The sequence below is a fragment of the Elaeis guineensis genome, chromosome 3 (assembly GCF_000442705.2).
Source record: "Elaeis guineensis isolate ETL-2024a chromosome 3, EG11, whole genome shotgun sequence".
Taxonomy (NCBI): domain Eukaryota; kingdom Viridiplantae; phylum Streptophyta; class Magnoliopsida; order Arecales; family Arecaceae; genus Elaeis; species Elaeis guineensis.
In genome coordinates this window covers 116,417,116-116,441,521 of record NC_025995.2, presented here as the reverse complement: position 1 = coordinate 116,441,521, position 24,406 = coordinate 116,417,116, and the positions used below count along the sequence as shown (strand labels likewise).

The following is a 24,406-nucleotide window of genomic DNA, read 5'->3' as shown; positions in this document are numbered from 1 at the left end:
TGAGCCTATTTGAAAATCAATCTGGGTTGATTGTTAGCTTAGAGAAAAACAATCACTTGTGAGGTTTTAGTTGATGATCCAGAGAAAATCAACTAAATTGATTGTGAACCCAAAAAACAATCTTGTACAGTATTGATTGGTGAATCAAAAAAAATCAACTAGATTTGATTGTGAGCCTAAAAAACAATCGGACCATAATTCTAGTTGTGAATTATAGTTGAATTCTCAAGTGATTTACCTGGAGAGTAGACGTAGGTGCTGAGTTTGACACCGAACCACTATAAACTTTATGTGCTTGTATTTACGGCTGTTATTCTTTAAATATTTTATCTTTCTATTACTTTTTACTTTTAAGATTATATTGTTTATTGTGTGCACACTACTTAGTTTAAATTATTCAAATCTGCACATTAGTCATTTATTTTTTAAAATATTTAATTCACTCTCCTCTTAGGTAGCTATATTTGGGCAACACATGTAACACTAGCATCACAATTATTTGAAAAAAACTTGTGCTTTATAGCAGAAGAAGAAAACATTATATATATATGCAATATTTTTCCACAAATTCCTTTATTAATGTATTATTTGCATCATAATATTCTCCAATCACTTGTAGATAGATAGTTTTTCTGACAAGAAGATCCTAAGCCTCCTGCAAATAAGCGTTTGAAAATGATTCTTTCATTCATTCCTTCTTTTTGAAAAAAACTTCGTTGTAGCAGTGTGATACATCAAATTTATCATAATTCAATAAAAATATTTTTATTTTATCGATTGCTATATATTTTATTAATTTTTATGATGATTTATATTATTATATTAATTTTTAAATTTTAATTGAATTATTATAAATTTAATATAATATCACTGTTGCAATGAATATCTTTCTGTTTTTTTTTTTTTTTTTTTTTCATTTCAGAGGACGCATGCACTATTTAAATCATCCGCATACTTTACTGTTTCCGAGGTCCTAAGGATAAGCTAGATTCAATTTGCTTGGGTGAAATCTTAGAGAACACGCCGCCTCCCTTCTAGTGCGTAAATTCCAAGTCCCGGTTGCGTACTTTGGGCCCGGCTTAGTGCGGACCACCTGGGCTATCCGATCGGCAACCACGTGCGCCACCGCGTCACCTTGAGTCCTCTTCTCCAATATAACGCGGACCGTCCAAGAACCGGATCTACAGTAGCGTACTCACACGCGGGGGGGAGACGCAAGACCGTTTGGGCTTTCTCTCTCTTCAAAAAAGTTGGCGTCATCGCCAGCTCCTCCACCCTCTCACCCCCAATCGAGGTAAACGCGAACCCCTCCTATCTTCTCCCTCTCTATCTCCCTCCGTTCGATACTTGGATCCCGTCTCGCATCCTATCCCTTGGATCCCAGTAACCTCCCATGGATTTATCTTAGATTTAGGGTTTCTTGCTCCCAAAACCCTAACCCCAAATCCCCTGCTCAAGGAAACAAAAAACCCTAAAATTCTCTCTCCGCCCCTTTCCGTGGGCTACTTACATGCATGGCGTCTGGGCCTCTGGTTGGGGGCGGCGCCGGCGGTGATGGCTCGTGGGAAAAGCAGCGATGGGCGGAGAGCAACAAGGTCTACACCCGGAAATCCCACAACAGGACCCCCAAGCCCACATCCAACCCCCGGCTCCCGCCCTCCTCCGACCAAACCCCCATCACCGCCACAGCAGCCGACGCCGCTGCCAGCTCTCCCCGCCACCCGCCCCCGCTGCAGCCCCCTGCCCCATCCTCCGTGGCCTCCGACGATGATGCTTCCAGCCTCAACCGCCCCCAGGCCCCCGATGGTGCTCAGCGGAGCCAGCCGAACGGCCACAGCCGCAGCGTCACCATCAGTCTCGCTTCCCGTTCTCGGCAGGAGATCCGGGAGCTCCGCCGCAAACTCACCGCCGAGCTCGAGCAGGTCCGTGCACTCTCCCAGAAGATTGAGACCCGTCAGGTGCTTGCCTCTGCCGCCGCCGCAGCTTCTTCTGCTCCGGCTGCCGGGTACACCCACTCCCAGCTCTCGGTGACTGACCCAAAGACCCCTATCTCTAGCAAGACCCCTGGTTCGGTCCCGTTCCGCCGCCAGCTCAGTATCTCCGTTGCCACCGAGAACAACCCTAGCGAGGGCGTGGAGAAGGAGAAGCGGACGCCTAAGGCCAACCAGTATTACCGGAACTCTGACTTTGTCCTCGGGAAAGAGAAGTTTCCACCTGAGCCTCATGGCCACAAGAAATCCAAGCCTAATGGGGGCAAGAAGCATAGTTTAGGGGAGCTGGACTACGGCGCTCAAGCTGCTGAAAAGAAGCTGTATAACCAGGCCTTCAAGAGCTGTGCCGCGCTGCTTTCGAAGATGATGAAGCACAAGCATGGTTGGGTATTCAACAGCCCGGTTGATGTGAAGGCCCTCGGTCTCCATGACTACTTCAGCATCATCAAACACCCGATGGACCTGGGCACCGTCAAGTCCCGTCTCTGCACGAACTGGTACAAATCCCCCAGGGAGTTTGCCGAGGATGTGAGACTCACCTTCCGCAACGCCATGACATACAATCCCGAGGGGCAGGATGTTCACATCATGGCCAAGCAGCTATCCCAGATATTTGAGGAGCGGTGGCCTGCCATTGAAGCTGAGTTTGCCTATCTTTCCCAGCCACCTGCACCCAAGAAGCCTCCACCGCTTGACATGAGGACTCTGGAGAGGTCAGATTCCACCATTTGTCCTGTGGCAGTAGATTCAAAGATGAAGCCGGTGAATTATGCCCCGCATGTTGGCCGGCCACCTGCCTTGAAGAAGCCGAAGGCGAAGGATCCACACAAGAGGGATATGACATTCGACGAGAAGCAAAGGCTGAGCAATAACCTACAGAATCTGCCACCAGAGAAGCTAGAGATCATTGTGCAGATAATCAAGAAGAGGAATTCTTCTGTCAACCATCACGATGATGAAATTGAAGTGGATATAGATAGCGTGGATGTGGAGACGCTCTGGGAGCTTGATAGATTCGTGACCAATTACAAAAAGAGTCTGAGCAAGAACAAGAGGAAGGCGGAGCTTGCGATTCTAGCTAGGCAGGCTGAGCATAATACCAGGGAAATGGTGCATGAAGGGGTACTAATATCTTAATTTGTTTGTTCCCTTTTTTATTGGTTATTTATTTTTTTTGTGGACCAAGTTTGCGTGCTCATGCTTTGCTCGGATTTTTCACAGGTTCCAGATCCTATCAGAGTGGAAATGCCTGACAAAAGTAAGACAGGTAAGTTTATTGTGAATATGCATCTTTTTGGGTATTGTTAAGCAACATGATCATCTCATGTTACGATCATGACTACATTGGAAAGTAGTGACGGATGAGAAGTATGTGGCTTCTTCGTCACCAGCTGGAGAAGAAAAGAAGGGGGATAATGCCAGTAGATCTAGTAGTTCAAGCAGCTCTAGCAGTGATTCAGGATCCTCATCCAGTGGTAAATACTTTTCTTTGAAGTGTGTAAAAGAAGATCTAGGTCATATATCATCTAATTATGATTATTTTGGACATATAGGAAGTTAAATGGAGGTATTGTACTTATCTTAAGAGTCATTGCAGATTCTGACAGTGAAAGTTCTTCAGCATATGGATCGGATGCGGAACACTCACCTAGAACATGAACAGATCCCATGCAGGTATGGTTTAAGTTACGATTCATTGTGGTTTATTGCCATGTGTCTGCCTGAAGCTTGAACTGAGATAATTGGATTGGTCTGCTTAATATTTTTCTTATAGTTTGATATGCATATGTAATTTGTCCACTGGTTTGTCTTGGATATGATTGTTATCCTTCCTTGATATATCAGTTTTTGGGAAGTTCTAGAAGATTCATATCCTTATGCCTTTTTTCCGCAGTAGATTGCAGGAAGAGGACGTTTGGTAGCATGTAATCCTGATAGGATTACATGTAAGTTTGCAATAGATAATCAGATTACACTGTTTGTTGCGTTACTTTCACAGGTAATGTTGCATTACATGTAATGCAGTATTACCTCAAAAAGAGGTAATCTGATTGCCTAGGGGGAGGTGGCTATGTGATTATAGGTAATCTTGCAATCCTGTAATCTTGCAACAAAATAACTTCGGGACCAAAATACTCCCATCAAAATAAATCAAAATAAATTAAAATAAATTATGGATAGTCCCAGTTGGTGAAAATAGAAAAGAAAGTATAATGGATGATGTTACGAAAAATGGTTGATCTCAAAATTAAGTTGTCCTTCTAGAAAATAAATAATAAACAATAAGGATAGGGATATTTTGGAAAAATTAGCTTCTATTCCATGTAATCTAAATTGTATACCAAACACTGCAATGTAGAATTTCTTGTAATTTTACAACAATATTACTGCACATATCAAACATTGCAATATAGGATTTTCTATAATTTTATCAGGTAATCATATTCCCTCTGTAATCACGTTACGATAGCAACATTACCTATGTAATGCACCAAACGCCACCGAAGTATATGCTTACCATGTTTTCTATGCACGTCTTACAATATGGACACTTTTTGAAGCTGTTGGGTGTCCGTATCACTTTCTAGTTCATGTGTCACTAAGGAATGGCAGTAATTTATTACCTAAGAAAGCACTTATATCTTTGGCATTTAATGAATGTTCTCATATTTCTAAGGGTTCTGCATATGGTATTAATATTAGACACTCCATCAAGGGAAGGTCAAAAGAGTGTCCGTGTAATTAAGTAGCCTGTCTTAGGAGTTAGTATGGAGCATATCTGGTTGTAGGAGGAAGCGTGTTACAATTCAAGAAGTCAGACCACCTAGGAGGTGGCAATCCTGTTCAATTTTGGGTTATAAATTAGTCAAAAATTTATTTAGGTTGTCCATGTAATTTGATGTTTTAATTAGCAGCAGATGATAGAGAAAAGATGAAAAAATTCATAGTATTATTAAACCATGGCTGGCTGCTAAGAGAATGATATGACAATTTGAAGTAGGAAAAAGTTTGACCACTGGTGCATGAAAGTTTATATAAATGGGGCTATTTAGTTATGACTGGAATGAAGTTTTTAGAATGAAGTGTCTTATTATATACTACTGCTACTAGGTTTTTTAATATGCTTGGTATGTGAGCTTCGTGTGACTGATTTAATTGGCATACAACCTATGGGCAAGTGGTTTCGATTTCACAAACTTAAAATTTTTGAAATTACTTGCCCCCATCTATTTTAAATGTTTTATGGGAATTATTTGGTGCATTCCAGTTTCTGGTTATTGCAAATTTCTCTTTCTTTTATTTATCATAATTCATAGGATGAATTGGTAAATTCCAAGTGTGGAGGAAACTTATTTATGAAGCATGATGGCCAATTTGTAAACTGTAGAATGATTTTGGGTGTTCTGCTTGGTATTTCTGGGATTCTGTTGAAACTTACAAGCATGCTACCTGTTCTTGAATAGAACCTACATGTATAAAGACCTATAATAAATGATATAGAATGACAACAATATGCTTAGTGACATCAGAGCATCATTTATTGGATTTTTCAAGGTAAAAATATTATGGTGACACTAATTGAGCCCTCAAAGAGGAGTGGAGACGTATATAGTTAGAGATAAACCTACTTGCATGATCGAAAGGTAGATTGATCACCAAGGTTATGGCTAGTACCTCCCATTTGATAGCTAGGTTCGTTGAGGATCTAAGTCTGTTTGGCATGGGCAGAGTGATTAGGAATACCTGAAGAATCTCAACATAGCAAGTGGAATAACCTCATTGTATACATGCGAATGGGATGAGTATCTATGTGTATTCCAATAGTTGGAGATAACCCTTCTCACATGCTCGAAAGGTAGATTGTCTTTCCAAGGATATTGCTAATACCTCGCATCTGATAGCTAGGTATGTTAAGGATCTAGGTCTTTCTGGCATGGGTGGAGTGATGAGAAACACTTGAAGAATTTCAACATAGCAAGTGGAATAACCTCATTGGATACATGCGGATGGGATGAGTATGCATGCATTGCAAGTTCATAGGTTTTCCTAAGATCCTTGATTAGGCCTTTGCTGGCAGAGAGAAACTAAGTTGGGTGCTTAATTGTCACACTTTTTGTAGGGGGTGCAAGTAAGTGAATATTTTAGAAACACTTTTTGCAGGAAACACTTAGCAAGCGGGTGCAGGTTTGAGATTTTAGAACAATTCCAAATCAGATAGGCTGCCCTAGGTTGAAGATTTTGACTACTAAGATTGTGTTGTGTTACTATGTTTGCCAGACGATGCATGTTTTACCGGAAGGTTGAATGCTGCTTTGAATGATTTTTCTAGGTCTTTGTTCTGGTGGGGAAGCCATGTAGCGGCCATGTTTATTTCATATTTTAAGTTGAATCAAGACTTTAAATCCTATGGGACGGGACTGTCCTGATTTTTTCATAGAAGGGGACGTGCCTTTGTCCCACCCTATCCTAACATTGGGGATGAGAGATGTCCTAGGATGCACCAAATGGGACATTGGGATGACGGCGGGATGGTCCTATCCCACTTGGGACAACATCTTGTCCCGGTATCCCACAGGACATCCCACTAGGATTGGAAACCATGGTTGGAATAGCAAATTTATGTTCATAGGGGGTATATGCCTGTGCATGGTGTTTTGGTTTCTTAGATTTGATAGTCTGAGTATCATAGAACCACAAAAATGAAGATATTTCTTTCAGCAGTAATTTGCTGATAAGATTTGCTGTTATTCATATGGTAGATTATTAATATTCTTGATAGTAATTTTCCTTTCCTAGATGCATTTTTCTACTCTTCTTAAGAAGAGTTGCTTCTTTAGGAATAAGAAGCTTTAGTAATTTTTTGGATTTGAGTGAGATGTAAATCAGCAGTTGGCAAGAACTACTGTCGTTGCATTTACATTAGAGGCTGCTACTTTGTTCTTGCTGACTTGATTTATCAATAAATGCTAGAAACAAGGAGGAAGGTTACATGGGATGATCGGTCATGAGTAACTAAATCTGCTGTGTAGAATTGAAGTGTGAGTTACATTTATGAAAAATGGTCTAAACATGATGAATGCTTAACCGGAAAGTGATCACTGAGGGTATGCTTTGTGTTACAATTTATTTTTTTTCTCTTGTATTCCCTTTTTCTCCTCCAGTAATTTAATAAGATACATTTCGATTCTTCTCAAAGCTACTATTTGTATATCTGAAACCAAAGAATGCTGTACCGGACCGAATCGCCCGATATGGGGCGCATCGAACTGGACCGGCGGCCAGTCGATCTGGTTCAGCCCTTTTTTTCAAAAATTACCCGAATCGCATTGAACCGGGCGGTTTGGCATGGTTCGGAGCCATGCCGCCCAAAATGGAGCGGTATGGCTCGGTTCGGTATGGTTCGGCATTGAACCGAACTGTACGGACATATCACATGGGGGTGGGGGGTGTGGTGGGACCTGGGCTGTCATTTTGTGGCAGCTAGGATTCTTTCTCTGATAGAAATCCGAGAGCTCTCTCAGAACTCTCGAGAAGCGCTCTTAGGCTTTTAACGACACGAAGCCTTCCGAAAAAATTAGAAAAAAGAAAAAATTTCATCCAATTGGAGCACTTCTTCGAGGAGACGATGATTTTTGACCGAGAGTAAGGTAATGTATTATTCTTTTAGTAAATATTTTATTTTTTATATTTTTATGGCTAAAAAAAGATAAGAACGAAGAGTAAGAAAAGAAGAAAAAATTATGCCAAAATTTTATGATTTTGGTATAATTTGATCATATGTGATAGATCTTTGGAAGATCTACATGATGATACTAAAATCGTTGATTTTTATTAATTATATATTTTTTAAATATATATATTTATTCATTAAAAAATTATTAAAAAAATAAATTCAAAAAAAAATGTAAAATCTGAGATTCTGAATCATGTTTAAAATAATTCAAGCTACTTGAATCTAACCTCAATTTTTTTAAAAAATTTTTGAAATTAAAAAATATTTTTATAATTATTTAATAATAAAAAAATATAATTAAATAAAAAAATATGTAAAATTAGTACTATATTTTAGCGAATTCAAAAATATTATTTGAAGCATATAACATATGTTTTTGAATTTATGAGTTTTAAAATTATTATTGATTTTTTAAATTTATATATAATATTTTTTAATAATTATTAAATTATCGTGTTTTGTTATACTTGTAGAAATAAGTAAGAAAGATTCAGAACATAACATTGATTGGGATTATGGCGAGATGCTCTCAGCTCGGCATTATTGAAAATACAAATGGTGCAACATAGAATTCAAAGAAAGAGGGATGACTAGGTTGAAGCAGCACCTGACTGGTGGTTATCCTGATGTGTCTACGTGTCGGAAATGTCTATAGGAGGTCCGATAGTTGATGAAAAAGTATTTCGCTGATTCGAAAGCAGCGAAGGAAAGGACAAAGCAGAAGAGGATGGAGGCGGATCGTCGAGTTGCAGAGCCACCTTCCTATCACTCTAGAGAGTCAGAGGAGGCTTTGCTTCAGATGATGAGGTATAGATTAAGGTTACCATTCAGACGAGCTTGGATGATTAGTATCGATAAGAGGAGATGGCCAGATATAGAGAGCGATTTAGACTATCATGTTACGAATCTGAATTTGGATCAGCAACTGGTGGGAGAGAATTCGAATTTAGGACTACCTCAGTTAGAGAGCTCGGTGGTAGAGGGAGCAGACAGCACATCATCTTTGTTGGGAGCTTTTGGCATTAGGAGGTCCTTCAGAGATACTCCAGCAGGAGCCACCATCCATGATTTGGATCCACATACTTTTTTTCAATAAGAATTCGAAACAGCAGCAGAGGATTGATCTATGGTGAAAAAGGATAAGAAGAAGGATATGTGATGAGCTATTGGATCATAGTTTCATTTCAGTCATATTCTAGCAAATGCAGCAGGCAATCCTTACTGTCGATCTATCATTTCAGCCATAGAGGCTGCCGGTCAGGGTGTAGATCTGTCAAAATCTAAGGACATCTATGGTCAGCTTCTTGACAGTAACAAGGAGGATCTACAGAGATGGATTGCTTCTTACAAGAATAAATGACCTATATACGGACTGACAGTGATGTGTGATGGTTGGATTGATCGTACTAGAAGGAGAAATATTAATTTTTTGACATATTGTGATGGAAAAATATTTTTTCACAAATCAATTGATACTTCAGATAAGATGCACGATGCCACATATATCCTTGGTCTGATGGAGGAGGTGATTGATTCAGTGGGTGAGCAGTATGTCGTGCAGATTATCACAGATAATGGGCCACAATATAAGGCTGTCGGAGAGTTGCTGATGGAGTGGCGGTCGCAGATATATTGGACTCCATGTGCTGCACATCGCATTGATCTTATATTGATGGATACTGAAAAGATTCGTAGGATGCTGTAGGTAGTGAAGATTATCCAGACTATTATTAGATTCATCTACAATCACACATGGATCCTTTCATTGATGCAGACGTATATTGGGGGAGAGGTCTTGAGACCGGATGTCACGATTTGCTATCAACTACATAGCATTTGATAGTCTTCTTCAGAACAAAAGCAGTTTTACGTCAGATGTTTGTTAGTGTCGAGTGGCAGGAGAGCAGATATGCAAGGGCCGGCACTGATGGAAGTCATGTGGAGAACTTGGTGATGGATCAATCATTTTGGCAGTGGATTGAGAAGATAGTGAAGGCTATTAAGCCATTATATGAGATACTTCGAGTCGTGGATAGTAAAAGATACTTCCAGATGGGCTTCTTATATTACATGATGGAGAGGACAAACAAACAGATCAGTGAGAATGATTCAAAGCATGCTCAGAAATTTATTAACATCATTGAGTGCCGTTGGGACTATCAGATGGATAGAGATTTATATCTAGTCGGTAAGCACGGATTCAATAATATTTTAAAATATTTTTTTTATACTTGTAAAAGTATATTTAATCAATTATGAAATTTATCTGCAGCTTACTATTTAAATTCGAAATTTCAGTATACCATTCTTGGGATAGATATGGGTAACGAGTTTCTTGCTGTTCTTTGTAATATGATATATAAGATGGTGTTCGATTTAGAAATCGTATCCTTATATCTGCAAGAGGTATGTTAGTTTAAAACATGTTATTATTCAACTGAATTCGATCCGTGCTCAATGATATATTTATAAATTTAATAAATATATTTTTTACAGATGAAATAGTTTAGAGAGGGATCAGACAGCTTTGGAGTCCCATTAGCTGTCGTAAGCAAAAAGAACATGAATCTAGATAAATTACATATCAATAATGAGCAGCATAGATTGACATCATATGTCTAATAATATCATGAAATTTGATATGTAATTTTGCTTTTGTAGCTGAATGGTGGATTCATTTTGGAATGTCTGCAGAATGTTTGAGAGGCGTGGCTGTCCGCATTCTTTTTCAGACGGTCTCCGCTAGTGGCTGTGAGCGTAATTGATCGACTTTCGTCCTTATCCACAGTAAACAGAGAAATCATCTGACATAAAAGCACCTTAATGATCTTGTATATGTTCATTGTAATTTGAGGTTGAGGTTAAAATGCGTTCAGGAGGAAGTACAATCGAAGTATATTGATCCAACATTAGATGATTATGTTGACGAGGATGACGATCCGATCATTGGATGGCTTGCAGGTCAGCAGCAGGAATCAGAGCTTGATGAGCCGGGGTTCTCTCCACAATCAGCCAGTGTGGTAGTTAGGGAGATCAGGATGGATCCAGAGCAATGGGCAGAAAGAAATATTCCATATAAGATTCTAGTTGATCAGTAACAGCCTAAGGGGACACAGAGGACTTATTCATCACATGACTCGATGTCCGATACATCCTCACAGAGGTTTGAGCGAGAAATATTTAGACGAAATCGGCAGTCAGCAACAAGACATCCATTCTCTCAATTACAGAAAATTCAGTCACAGAGGGGCACAAGGAGAGGAAAAGAAAAGACAGTTGCACGTCCACCACTCTCGAGAGTACAGGAGCTATCTGGCTCAGATTCAGAGATCAGAGAGAGTGATGATGGTACTAGTATTAGTAGTCATGGAACTGATGATCAGGAAGGAACTGAAGGACAGGAGACCACTGCTTATGAGATAGCCGCAGGATGATATTCGATTCACCAGTGAGTTTCAGTTTACACATGTCACACAAGATAGGGATCATGGTGGACGAGTCGGTAGAGACCGTGAGGAGCCAATTTCATACAGACGACGGGCTCCTAGAGGTCGTCCAGCATACGATGTAGCTGCAGATGATCTTGCATGTGGAGTAGGATCTATGGATGTATCTGGATCATTCTCGCATTTTGAATCCTATTACTCGCAGTCACCTTATGATCCATATGGATATGGTGCATTCGAGGCATCGTCTTCTAGTGGTTACTATTCTGTGCAGCCTGAAGCATCTTACGGATTAGATTTTGCTATCGGCATATTTGGATGGGCTCTTTCACAGCCATACCATCATTTTGAGGATACTTCTCAGAGTCAGAGTTTGAGTGAGAGATCTTAGATGTCTTACGATTCAGAGATGATGTCTTATGGGATGAATATTCAGGAGTATAGTGTTTCTTGGTTAGAGGGAAGGACTGATGTTTCTTCAGACTATACCAATGATCCAGATATCTACGAGCGTCACAAACATTCGACGAGATATTAAGTGCAGAGCAGATCTCGAAGTTAGTATATCATTCTTTGTGCTTTTTACTTTAAAAGTTTAGATATATTTTAATACATATTTATACATTTTTTTTTAAATTTTAAAATGATAGAGTTGTAATATAATGTAAATAAATATATATTTGAAATTTTGGATTAAGATTTTCTGTACCGCTACCGAACTCAAAAATTGAACCAAAATATGTCAATAATATGCAATATAATGTAATTTTGGGATTATAATTATGAATTAATAACTTGGAGATCTAAAAAAGAAAGAAATAAAATAAAAAAAAATTTGTACCGGTACCGAATCGGTATGCCGAAGCGTACCGTGTGTCGGCACAGTATGGTACCGATACTGTACCTTACCGGCTTGGCACCGGTATGGGTATCGGTATCGGTACCGCGATCCTTGTTTAGAACATTGTCATGGGATGAAATCAGGGTAATTAGTCTTCCTTCATATTTCTATCTTTGGTACTTGTGTTTGCCATTGATCAATCTGGACAAGTATTTGTCCTAAGCAGCATTATTCTATTTGTTTGACATACATAATTTGCCATTGCGAGATAAAAGAATACATGAATACATACATACATACATACATACATGTATATACATGTATACATATATACATATATCTACAATATGTATATATATGTACGTATATGTATATATATGTATTTATATACATGTATACATATATGCATATATCTACATATAGGTATATATATGTACATATATGTATTTATGTATACATGTATATATATTTTTATGTATGTATATATGTATGTATTTTTATGTATGTATATATGTATGTATTTTTATATATGTATATATATGCATATATGTACATATATGTATATATGTATGCATAATAGAGGCCCAGTCTTATTAATGTTGAAAAATAGAGGGTGAAATTATCAGTATCATAATTATATTTGATTTCTTTTTGGATGTATCTCATGTTAATTCTTTATTATTAGCATTCTTGCTAAAAATTGCACAACCAATTGAGGCCATTAGTGGTGGCTGATGTTGACAATATAAAACAGAAGTATATATATATATTATTAGCATTCTTGCTGAAAATTGCACAACCAATTGAGGCCATTAGTGGTGGCTGATGTTGACAATATAAAACAGAAGTGTATATATATATATATATATATATATAATTTTTCAATCATGACTAGTTAATGTGTATTGCTTTAAGTGGATTTATTTGAGAAGTCATGTATGAAGATGTGAAGAGTGATTTGCTTTATACAGGGTCCCAATGGATTCTACTGTCATTGATGTTAGGAAATGCACTCATTGTTTCCTTAATCAATGTTCTAAGTTTGTGCTGCTTGAGAAATATCCATGGCAGTTATGGGTTGTAGATATGGTGGGTGGAAGTATGGATGTTTCCAACATCCTCAACTCTCTATTATTACTCATTTCCCATGGCCTTGTCTATGGTTAGAAACGCCCCTTGAAGGATGCTTTTGTTTGTGAGGGGGTGGGGTGCAAGCGAAAGTTGCCAAATGACAAATAAAGCAACAATTTTGGTAGAGTAGGAGTTGTTGATTTTAAATACAAGTTAAGAGAAGACTTTTATAAAGGAGAGGCTTTGAGATGGAGTATGGGAACGATTGACTGAGTTGGTGCTTAGGATATGTAAATAGTGAAAATAAGCTCTTCAAATCTCATTTTGCTTGTCTAATTTGTCTTCTTGGCTTTTTCTTGTGGTTCAATTTAAAGCTTGCTCAGACAAATAAATTTTTGATCAATGATTTTGGCATGCTCGCATGTGTCATGAGAAGCAGCATAATTGAGTTGAATTTGACATGATCTTGAGATAACGTTAGGCATGTAACAACTAGTTATAGAGTTGAATTAATAATTTATGGTCCTAGTTTGGGATTTATATATAGGTAGATCTTTGTGCAAAAGAACTACATTCATGGCAAAGCAGTGACTAGAAAACAAAGAGGTGGATGGAAAAGCATCATATTTGTAAACTTTGTTTTCATATTGGAAAAGTGATTTCTAAGGGCCTTTTATTGAAGAGGATACATGAATATATATGGGCATGAATGGATAATAGACTGGGGAATTTTTTGGTCATTGTGCTGAAAATACATGAAATGATGCAATATAAAACTTTGGAGTAGAATTAATGTGGAATGAGCAAGCGAGTATTGCCTGAAAATTATCTGTTGTGGAGCATAAAAGAAAGTCAAGAATAGTTTCTTGAGTTGAGGTTGAGGGGTGGCAAAATGTGGAATAATTAAAATAGAATTTTTGCAGTTGTAAATAGGATTGATCTAATCTATTCATCTGGATTTTAGTAGGAGAATAGTTATGTCGGATGAAACTAGCATTCTTTTAGTAATCGTGTTACGTCAAGGTGCCTGTGCTCTCCATTTTCTTTTATGGAAGAGGCATTAGTGTATGGGCAACAAATTTAGGATGTTCTTTTTGTTGCAATTGTCTCTCTTTGGGAAGAAATGAAGATTGGATTAACTTATTTTGCAAGACTTACATTGTGATAAATCTGTCAAAGAGTATGAATTTTCATCATAGTTGCATGAAGCAGGAGTGAACTTAGATGTCTTAAGAGATTTTTTTAAAAAAAAAAAAAAGGAAAAGAAGAAGTAGGATGATCTCTTTCATATCTCTGTCTCTGCCTCTGCCTCTCATGACCTTTGTGAACACTCTTCTTAGAATAAGCAGTCAGGTAATGGAAAAAAACAAGCATTGAAGTCCTTGCTAGAGAAAATCAGTGATGTTAAGTCATGGAACGTCCAAGAAAAACTTGAAAGGGAGTAACAAAAATGTTGTGAGGAAGATAATAATTGATATATCACTGAGGGATTCTTGAGCTTGCATGAAGTCTGGAATGTTATGGAGTGCTAGCATAGAACAGAGCAAAGCATAAGCTTCTTTGGCTAATTTGATGGTTTATTAAAATATTTTGGTACCTAGTTTCGTGCATGGCAGAAGTAAAAAAAGAATGAAACTAGTAAGGTAATAAGGATTTAGATGGCTCGTTGTATGGGTTTTAGAGCCAAGGGTGGAAACAATTTATGCAATTGTTTTCGGTTAAAGAGATTCTCAAGGTTGATAGGTTATTCCACAGTTCTTGGTTTTCTATTGCAACGGTATATTCTGAGGCTATCAAAAAGTTTGAAAGGCATTGAGGTCAAATGATGGACTTTCTGTCTACTTTAGTATATTCGTGCATCAGTGTGGGACAGGCTTGAGTTTCACACACATGGAGCTTGGCTAAATGAAATCAGCTTTGTTTGTGCTAGCCTTTATGGCATATTCATAATTCTATGATAGAGAAGACAATTCTTTGAGTGAGTCATATGCTTTGATTTCTGAGTCAGTTCTTAGGCTCTAGGTGAACCCTGCCATGGTGAGGTGGTGTGCATGTGAATGGAATCATCAAAATAAGGTGAAGCAAGTAATAAATATTGAAGATCACATTCCTTGTATAGAGATAGAAATATAGAATCATAAAAATAAGGTGACACCAATAACAACATTTAAAATACATATGTTCTTCTTTAGTGTTTCCTTTATGAGCATCATGCTCCTTGTTTATTTGAGGCCCAAATGTGGAAAAACTTGAAAAGAAGCTTGTCTTTTGGTGAGATGTTTACTTTCTCTGAGCATGGACATTTTGTTACAAAATCACTTTGGCTATCTTACTATGGTTGTCTTTATTTAGGGCCAGTTCCATGGAAATGGGTATATGGTGGTGAAGATTCAAGGTAATATGGCTTGAAGGTGCTATAACATCAGTTGTTACTTAGGGAACCTGTTTTAAATCAGAGTTGGTAGAAAATTACTCCTAAAGGCTGACTATTGTTGTTGAAGAAATTGATTTTGCGTCACCATGAAGGTTTCCAGTAGTAGACAAGCTAATGTAGATGTCTGTGAGCAATTTATTTATTTTCTAAATTATAAGATTGTCTCCTGTATGATTAGACAACTTTCTAAAGCTTGCAGGATCTTAAATATGATAAACCCCAAAGGATTTTTCAAGACTGTATTGCCCTTTTGTATTCTTCTGTGCTTTTTGCTTTTATATTTACTCTGCCTGTCATAGTCTGGGAATAATATTTGGATATCGTTTCATGCTTCCTGCTAAATGGATGTTGTGGAAGGAGATGCAAGCATGACAAGAAATATTTGTTCCACTTGGTTGAAGGAAATTTGTAGGAGAGGTCCTAGGAGGAATCAAATTCGAAATTGTTAAGGGTAAACCTACTCTTTTGCTTCTTCTTCTTCCTTTTTTGGTAGAACATCAGGTTAAGCCATGTTTTGGAGGTGGCTTCAAAAAATGAATATATGGCATTTTGTGTAGTATTTTTTTTGGGGTCTTCATATTAAGAGACAAATTGGGGGGAAATGATGAGCTGATGATAGTTGATATCCTCAGTGAACAATTATGTTTATAGCATTAATAATGATAGATGGTTTCAGCTGTTAGAACTCCTGAACTTCTAAGCGTCCAGGCCCTTTACAATCCTCATTAGTGGAAAATTTCTTGGGGACTTCTTTCTTTGACATTGAATGGCTAAATCCCATAAACATTTGCTGGCTATCGAAGGGATCTGGACCCGTGATTATGTGAAAAATGCAATGATTATGTTGGACTCTGAACTTGTATTAGGTGCGGGAAGGTTAAAGGAGGTAGCTAGTAATACACTGTGAGGTGGGGAAGCAAATGCGATATCACATGTTGGAACTAACGGGTATGCCTTGGTTGCTGCTACCGAATAGAGATAATCATAGGGCTGTTCGGGTGTATTATTGCAATGATTCAGTTACTTGATTCTGTAATTTATGTCAGAAAAAAGAAGGGACGTAGTTTTTTTTTTTTTTTTTGTTGACATTCTGGCCTACGGTTGTATTGTTGAAATTGAGCAAAAGAGATTTCTCAATGTTTTCTGTTATTCTAAAGTCAGTATCTTTTACTTTCTTGCGACCGAAGTGGAATGCCACTCATGATTTCAGGTGCAGAAGGCATGTTACATTTCCTAGATTGCAGGCTCCTTATGTGCAAATTGTTCAATTTAATGGTAGATTTAGGGGATTTGATTTTCAAATTTAGTTGGCTATGTGAGGGACCATGATATTTTTTCAGTGGGGTTTGGCTGTTTTGGTTTGTAGACTTGGTGGAGGTGAGGCTCAATGAAAAATTAGGAAGGATGTACGTGCTTCGTCACTGTAAGTTACACAGTTTGGACAAAAGGTTTAAGCATCTGTCTAGAGTTGGGAGGATTCTAGAATCGATATAGCAAGTCTATAGGATTAATGATAGCCCTGAATGTTCTGTTCTCCTCATTCCTGAGAACCCTTTATTTATTTATTTGTTTGTTTTTTCAGACATGCACCCTGTATCAAGGTCTTACTTGTATTTTCAACTATCTTGTCTGTCCTTTTCCCCTTTGAGAGGCCAAGCCTACACTTGTGGTGTTTGGATGATTTGCTTATTAGTAAATAGTTTCAGGGGATTCGTGGACACTTTCTATTGTCGGTTTATAATCTTTTTGTATGTATATGGCACCAGTCCAATGTGAGTTGTCCATTAAATATTGGTGTACTTCAATAGCTGTTTTTGGTCTCTATGGAATCCAAAATCCTTTCCTATACCCATATATGTGCCCATACCAAAGAATATGTGAAAAAATATTGCCTAACTGGTTGAGGAATTAAACTAATCCGTGAATTAGCTTTTAAAAAATAAGCCATGGATTTCTTATTCAAATCAACTTGAGTCTTTATTATATATACTTAGGTCCACACTTAATTGGGCTGCTGTGTCCTTAACCTTGAATATTTGTAAGAAGATTTATTCTTGTAGATCTTGAATTACTATGTTCCAAGATGAGGACATAATGTTTGGACGGTTTTGCCTAGTTTCATATTATTTGGCGGTTCTGATTTGAAATTTTTTAAATGTCATTTTAAAAGATAATTGAGAAATAGGGAATATTTTAGAAAAAAATAACCATATATTGAATTTACTAATTGATATCTAGCATGTAATAAGAATTACCATTAGGAGAATGTTGCAGCTTATGAAGTTTTGGTCTTCTTTAATCTGGTGGATGGGGAATGCATCTATGTCTATTTCTTAGGTTGAACTACATGCTATTACAACATTGAGGAGTTACATTGCAGTAATTGGTACGATGACAAGTTTTGTTCTATCATCCTTTTTATTTTATTTTGCCTGTGTGCTTGCATGTAGGTGTGCTTGCACATTTTTCTTTTTCTTTTTTCCTCTTGGGAAGGGGTGGGGGGTGGGGAGAGGTGGCTGTGTGCATGTACCTGTGTTTCGTCTGCTGTTGGTACATGGATGTATGTTGTACATGTTCCCGTGCATTGGTCTGTGTAGTAATGTACATGAGTTAATGAGATTGATGTCTGTGAGTTGCTGTTAATAATTGCAATGGATGCGTCTTTCTTTTGCAAATTTCATCTTGTGCCAATTTTAGTGCTGGAATATAGTTTTCTAGAAGATAAAACCTGATAAATTAGGTTCTGTTGTTGATCACAGTGATTGGAAGTGTTGAAATTCAAGTTCTCGAAGAGGGAATAGATTTATGAATCAGATTTTTTCATTTTACTGCTTCTTTAGATTATAACCCTAGCCTATATATTAAATTGATAGATCAGCCTAAATTTGCTTGCACCACACCATAGTTATATCGTCCGTGCCATCTGTATGCAGGCTAGGCACTGGCACAGCACATGTTGTGCCAGTGCTTGGCTTGCCGTACATACTGGCTGGAATGGCAGCAAGTATCATTATGCAGCTGGTGTCATACTAGTGCCTTGTGCCGTGAGGCATTGATGCAGTGCATATTGTGTATATCATGCTAACTAACAGTTAAATTCATGTGGGGTGCTCTTATATGCTGGCTTCTTGGAATTTGAGTATCTCAAAACTGTATGTTCTTTATTAATTTTGAGTTTTTCTGATAGTTGGATTGAATAGTAATGTCAGATCTGACTGGCATGCTCTTTTTAGGTGAATTAGTGTACGAGGCTACGATCTCTTCTCATTATTCTAGATGTTTGAAGAATGCAAATATGGATATTTTATTTTTTGATAAAAATTAAATTTGGTTGGCTGATTCAAAACATAGTTTTTGCAGATAAATTTGTTAGGCAGGCATTTATTATTGGAGGATATTGTATGATTTATGTCCAAGTGTCATTTGAGGCATAAGTTTGCTGCATTATGTGTATTTTAAGTGAAATAAATCAAGCTTGAGATTTTGAAAAAAACATTATTTTTATTCTTTATTCTGGTACTCTTTGTTCTTGGTCAGAATTGTTGGTCAGGTATGGGAAATAGGATCATCTTAATTTGATTTTGGGTGTTGGAAGGACTTTTTCTGTTACTTGTGGTTTTCAGATTGGTTGGGTCTTCTTTTTTTTTTTTTTTTGTTTTTTTTTTAGGGGGGGGGGGTGTTTGTAGGAGGTGTTACATGATGGTATTGGGGGTTCAAAACTTAAGGAATATGATATCAATTACCCAGCTGTATTTAGATTGATGGAGTGGGCATTGCTTCGGAAAAACATTACAGTCTTAACTATGTGATCGTATTGAATAGTTTGCATCATTATATTCTATCATGTTTGTTTCCCTGATCTTGTGTTTACAGATAGCTACGTTTTGTTTTTGCCCTCTTAGTAGTTTGTTGCCTTGCGGAACCCTCTTAAAGGAGGTATTAGCAAAGTTGATCTGGCCATCTGGGTAATTGCATGCTGATGGTCAGGGTTTGTGAAGGGTGATGTGGCTTCTAACAATAAGAAATATGCGATTTTCTGCTTGGTTGATTGGGATGATTCTACTGTAGGGCTCTCAGCATTTTTATTATCAAGATTAGGTTAGGCATTTTGGTATTCATTCTAAAAGATAAAAAAACATTGTGTAAGCTTGGATCACTTGAATTTGACATTGCTACACCAGCCATTTCTACAAGAAACTGAAGAATATTAATTATATGATGTAGAATCCTCCATTATGGAGACTTGCAGCTCCAAATAGGTAATTACTCATCAAGTCTAATGCATGGAACATGTACTAGATATAGAAGTTGGGGAAAGAGGTTCGAGAAGTTCACAACTAGGAAAGGTTATGCTGCAATTGACGAAATACGAGAAATATAAAATAATTCATTAGTTGTAAAGTGCTGGTCCATGCAAAAGGCTTAACAGGGATGAGTTCTGATGTTTATTGGTGGGAATAGTATGGTTAGGAGGGGTGTAAGAGGAGTTTTATACATTCAACACATAAGGCATTCATGGTATTGTATTGATTTCAACAAAGATTATTAACTTTTGGTGAATAGTAGAAATACAATAATGTTTTATTCAACATTTTGCTGAATGAGGTCGCAAACTAATAATGGAGGGTACATGAATTTCCATGCTTGTGAAAGGGAGAGAATGTGCTTTCAGATAGCAGATGTATGGCGGGAATTGTTTCTTATCAAGAATGGATGTAAATGATGAAGGGAGAGATGATGGACCTGAAACAATGTCAGTATAACTAGAATTGATGAAAAGCATTTGGCGAATGACTTGGTGAGTGTGGTAATATGAACTTGTATTAAGATCTGGAATCAGGATATTTCTGTGTGATAATGGAAGTTCATGGTAATGATTTGTAATAAATAATCCTCGCAGAAAATGCTGTATATTGGAACCAAACATATGGGAACAGGGGATTGGAAGACCAGGTTAAAAGGATGTAGGAAGGTTAACCAGTAGGGCTATATCATTAGATATTAATGGAAAGAGGTGGGAAATGATCTAAACATAGTTATTTTTCAATTTACAGGAAGCAAATGCCAAAGAATTGAGAGAGCCGTTATGTGGTTGTTGCATAGCAATACTGATTCCTGCTTTGGATAATTATTATTCATCTATATATGTGAAAATTTAGTGTTTCTTGCACAAAATGGAAGCTACATTTTATTCTGAGAGTGGATAACGACAAATGTTGAATGTCAAAATTGAACTGTTTTCACAGTGCATCTCAAGAAAGCAACATAAAATACATTGTAATGCACGTGTGCGATTACATGTGGGTATTTGCATACATATTTGTCTTTGGGCCAGGATTTGTTTATTGATATGTCATATTCTACGAAGTATGAACATATTGTTGCTGCCATTTAGTTGGAATTTTGCTTGCTTTTGTAATGAATAGAATGAGGGCAGGCCTTGGCGCATCGGTTGTGACCTGCTGCCACAGGTTTAAAACACCAAAATTGCCTCTCTGCACATGGAGCCGTGGGGGTAAGACTTCATACAACTCATGCTCCCCAGACCCTGCAGTGACAGGAGCCTTGTGCACTGGGACCCTTTTCTTTTTTCCTTTTTTTTTTTTTTTTTGTGTGTGTGTGTGTAGTGAATAGAATGGTGGCTAACAGATTAAGAATAAATCTTGAGCAAAAATTCTTTTAGAGCACTCCTACCGCTTCTATAGATGAGTGCCTGGAGATGAGTTTTCTTCTTTGTGATGGTGCCCCTATTGACAGGGTTAAGTTGCTGGAAGTTGTTGACAGCAGGGTTCGAATGCTGCCTTCACCATATTAAAGAAATCACGTATGTCCCTCAGGTTCAAAAAAAAAAAAAAAAGGAAAAAAGAGGATCTTTGCTTCCTGTAATACTTTCTTACTTTTTAAGAAATCTTGTCAGATAGGTATTATTCTGCACAGATTGAAATTAAATAGAAAGCCATGCTTTCTTTCTATTCCACTTCGCTCTTCTTAACAAAAGAAATTATGTTCTCGTTTTTTACTCTTCTTCATTCCTCCTGGTTGTCTCTATTCTAGTTACTCGCAATTGGATAGCTTTAGTGATCTGACAATTTAAGCGAAATGTATATCTTGATCACTTTAATTTGTTTATCTTAATATTTGTTGCTGTCGCAATATAATCTCATTTTCTGTTGCAGATATTGTCTGCAAATTGACGGCAAATCAGGAATGTGGATGGATTTTGTATGATATTGGCCCATAAACGACGGTGGCTTGTTTGCTTGGCACCAGCTTTTCCTTTGGAAAACATTTCTGTTCTTTTCATTGTTTCTTAAAGATTTGCAGGACTGTAGCTAGGCTCCTGGCGGTTCTTAGCATGCTGGTGGAAGCTGCAAAGGCATTGTGGAAGGATATGTACTTGTCTTAATTTATGGTCCCTTTCTCATTCAACTTTGTATGTATTGTAGGATGTGATTTATAGGGTAGAGGGGAATGCTCTCCTTCAGTCTGATCAGTGGTCACGGGTAATTTAGCCAGTGTATCTGTAATTCGTAACAGTTTGCTGGTGAGGTATGACCCAAGTCCAGGTGGATTTTGTGGTGCCAGTGACCTAGAAACATAGGAACTAATTTAGGGAATGTGGGAATAAACAAGACTGATTGTGCCCTTTTTCTCGATCAATTGTGAATTATCTACTGCACCGTGTTTGGGCTTGCGTGAATCACTCATTAATTGCTGTATATTAGTAGCGCACTGGATAGGTTTGTTTTGTTTTTGTTTTTCTGTTGATGTACGCAGTGCGATCTGCTTTGTGTCTCTTAGGTAAGCAGCAAATTTTTTGTTTTTCCTGTGCTTGCTACTTTGATGCGAACGGTGGCCATTGGTTTGGAAAGTGTTAAAATTATATTTATGAGAAATTTGTAATTGCATTGATCTGGGATTGTGTTTTGACCGATGATCATCATGTATCAGTATATTTTTGGTTCTCTTATATATAGGTCGGGCTCTTTAAAACAACGTGTTTTACCACTTTAAATGTACTTCTCCTGCTTTCGTGTGAAGCGCGACGGACTGTCTACAGTTCTGTTGTTTTTCCTGTTTGCCTATATGAATTCTGGTGTAGTCACTTTGTTCTTATTCAATGCGTAGCCATGGCTCCTATATTTTACCCAAAAAGAAAAAAAAAAAAACGGCAATTGGTTTGGTTCGAGTCTTCCTAGTGTACTGGTATTTGTTCCTTGCATCTAGGCCGTTCGGCTTGGCCAGTCTCCAAACCAACTAGTTCTAATGAATTCTGTTGCTTTAATTGATGCCCCGTTTGTGCCGTGCTAGAACCTGTAGGAATATGAGTAATTTTTTGTGTACTGTTCGTGGTGTAATAAAATTGTTGTAGAGTATTTTATTTAATTATATTAAATTATATAGTATAATTAATAAATAGATAGATATTTAATAATATTCAATTTTTTTATTTAAATTTTAATAATGAAAATATTTTTTATAGAATAAAAAATAATATTATTATTTTTTGATGGTTTGTATGATTTTTTGTAAATATATATGATATTTTAAATAATATATATAATTTTTTATATTTTTTTTGTGATATTTTAAATAATATATATGATATTTTGATGTTTTAAATAATTTTTGATGAATATATATGATATCTTGGATAATATATATAGTTTTCTAATGTCTTACATAACTTTCTGGGAGTATACATGACATGGAGAATAATATATATAATTATATATATATATATATATGATTTTTTAAATAATATATATAATTTTTTAATATTTTATATATAATATTTTGAATAATATATATGATTTTCTGTGAATATATATGATATTTTGAATAATATATATAATTTTTTAATATTTTATATGATTTTTTGTGAATATATACGGTATCATGAACAATATATATGATTTTCTATGAATATATATAGGACATCCTAAATAATATATATAATTTTTTAATATTTTATATATGACATCCTGAATAATATATATATATAATTTTTTAAAAATATATATAATATTATAAATAATAAATATATTTTTTTAATATCTTATATAAATTTTTATGAATATATATGATATTTTGAATAATATATATAATTTTCTATGAATATATATGACATCCTGATCAATATATATGGTTTTTTAATATTTTATATAATTTTTTATCAATATATATGACATCTTAATATGTATGATTTTTTATAAATATATATAATATTTTAAATAATATATATATATTTTTGATATTTTATATAATTTTTTATCGGATAATATATATGATTTTCGATCATCTAAAATGTCATATATATTTACAGAAAATTATATAAAATATTAAAAATTATATATATTATTTAAAATATTATAATATAAAAAGTTATATATATTGTTCAGAATGTCATATATATATATATATATATATATATATATATATAATATTTTAAATAATATATATTTTTATATATTTTTATATAAAATTTTAAATAATATATATATATTTTTTTATACATATTTATGTCATTTTGAATAATATTATTTTAAATTATATATATAATTTTTTATAAATATATATATATAATATTAAAAAAATAATAATATTTTTTATTTTAAAAAATATTTTTATTATTAAAAATTTAAAAAATTAAAAAATAATAAATATTTATTTTATCATTAATTATATTATACGATCTAATATGATTTGATGGTACGTTTCATGTCAATTTTATTACATCGTGTACGTTGCATCAAGAATTACTCATTAGGATATTAGGAGAAATGACGCCTGTGCAGGCCTGACGTCCAGATCTTATCGATCTCAACTGCTAGAGCCAACCGGTTGTTGTACCACCGACTATGATACGATTCGACAGTACTGTAGTGG

The 24,406-nt window shown here is 36.1% G+C and overlaps 1 protein-coding gene across 4 annotated transcripts; it reads left to right on the top strand.

Annotated features, from left to right (window-relative positions):
• The first annotated feature begins 1,187 nt into the window (after positions 1-1,187).
• LOC105040659 (transcription factor GTE4) lies at positions 1,188-22,217 on the top strand. 4 transcript variants are annotated; one of them, XR_003800192.2, is made up of 6 exons: positions 1,188-3,113; positions 3,213-3,258; positions 3,344-3,466; positions 3,589-3,665; positions 10,420-11,728; positions 21,694-22,217. XR_003800192.2 is itself a non-coding variant. In XM_010917299.4 (5 exons), exons 1-4 carry the CDS (start codon positions 1,515-1,517, stop codon positions 3,648-3,650), a joined length of 1,791 nt encoding a protein of 596 aa, XP_010915601.1. In that variant the 5' UTR covers positions 1,188-1,514; the 3' UTR covers positions 3,651-3,665; positions 21,694-22,217. The 4 variants fall into 4 exon arrangements, 3 of the variants coding, with proteins under 3 accessions (XP_010915601.1, XP_010915597.1, XP_010915598.1); XM_010917299.4 differs by lacking the exon at positions 10,420-11,728 and having other exon boundaries at positions 3,383-3,466; XM_010917295.4 differs by lacking the exon at positions 10,420-11,728.
• The last annotated feature ends 2,189 nt before the right edge of the window (positions 22,218-24,406 follow it).

What these genes read in the sequence shown, in the direction of transcription:
- LOC105040659 (XM_010917295.4), top strand. Translation starts at nt 1,515, where the DNA reads ATGGCGTCTGGGCCTCTGGTTGGGGGCGGCGCCGGCGGTGATGGCTCG. An exon ending in GGGAAATGGTGCATGAAGGG is followed by an intron (nt 3,114 to 3,212) that starts GTACTAATATCT and finishes GATTTTTCACAG; the next exon opens with GTTCCAGATCCTATCAGAGT. An exon ending in GCCTGACAAAAGTAAGACAG is followed by an intron (nt 3,259 to 3,343) that starts GTAAGTTTATTG and finishes TACATTGGAAAG; the next exon opens with TAGTGACGGATGAGAAGTAT.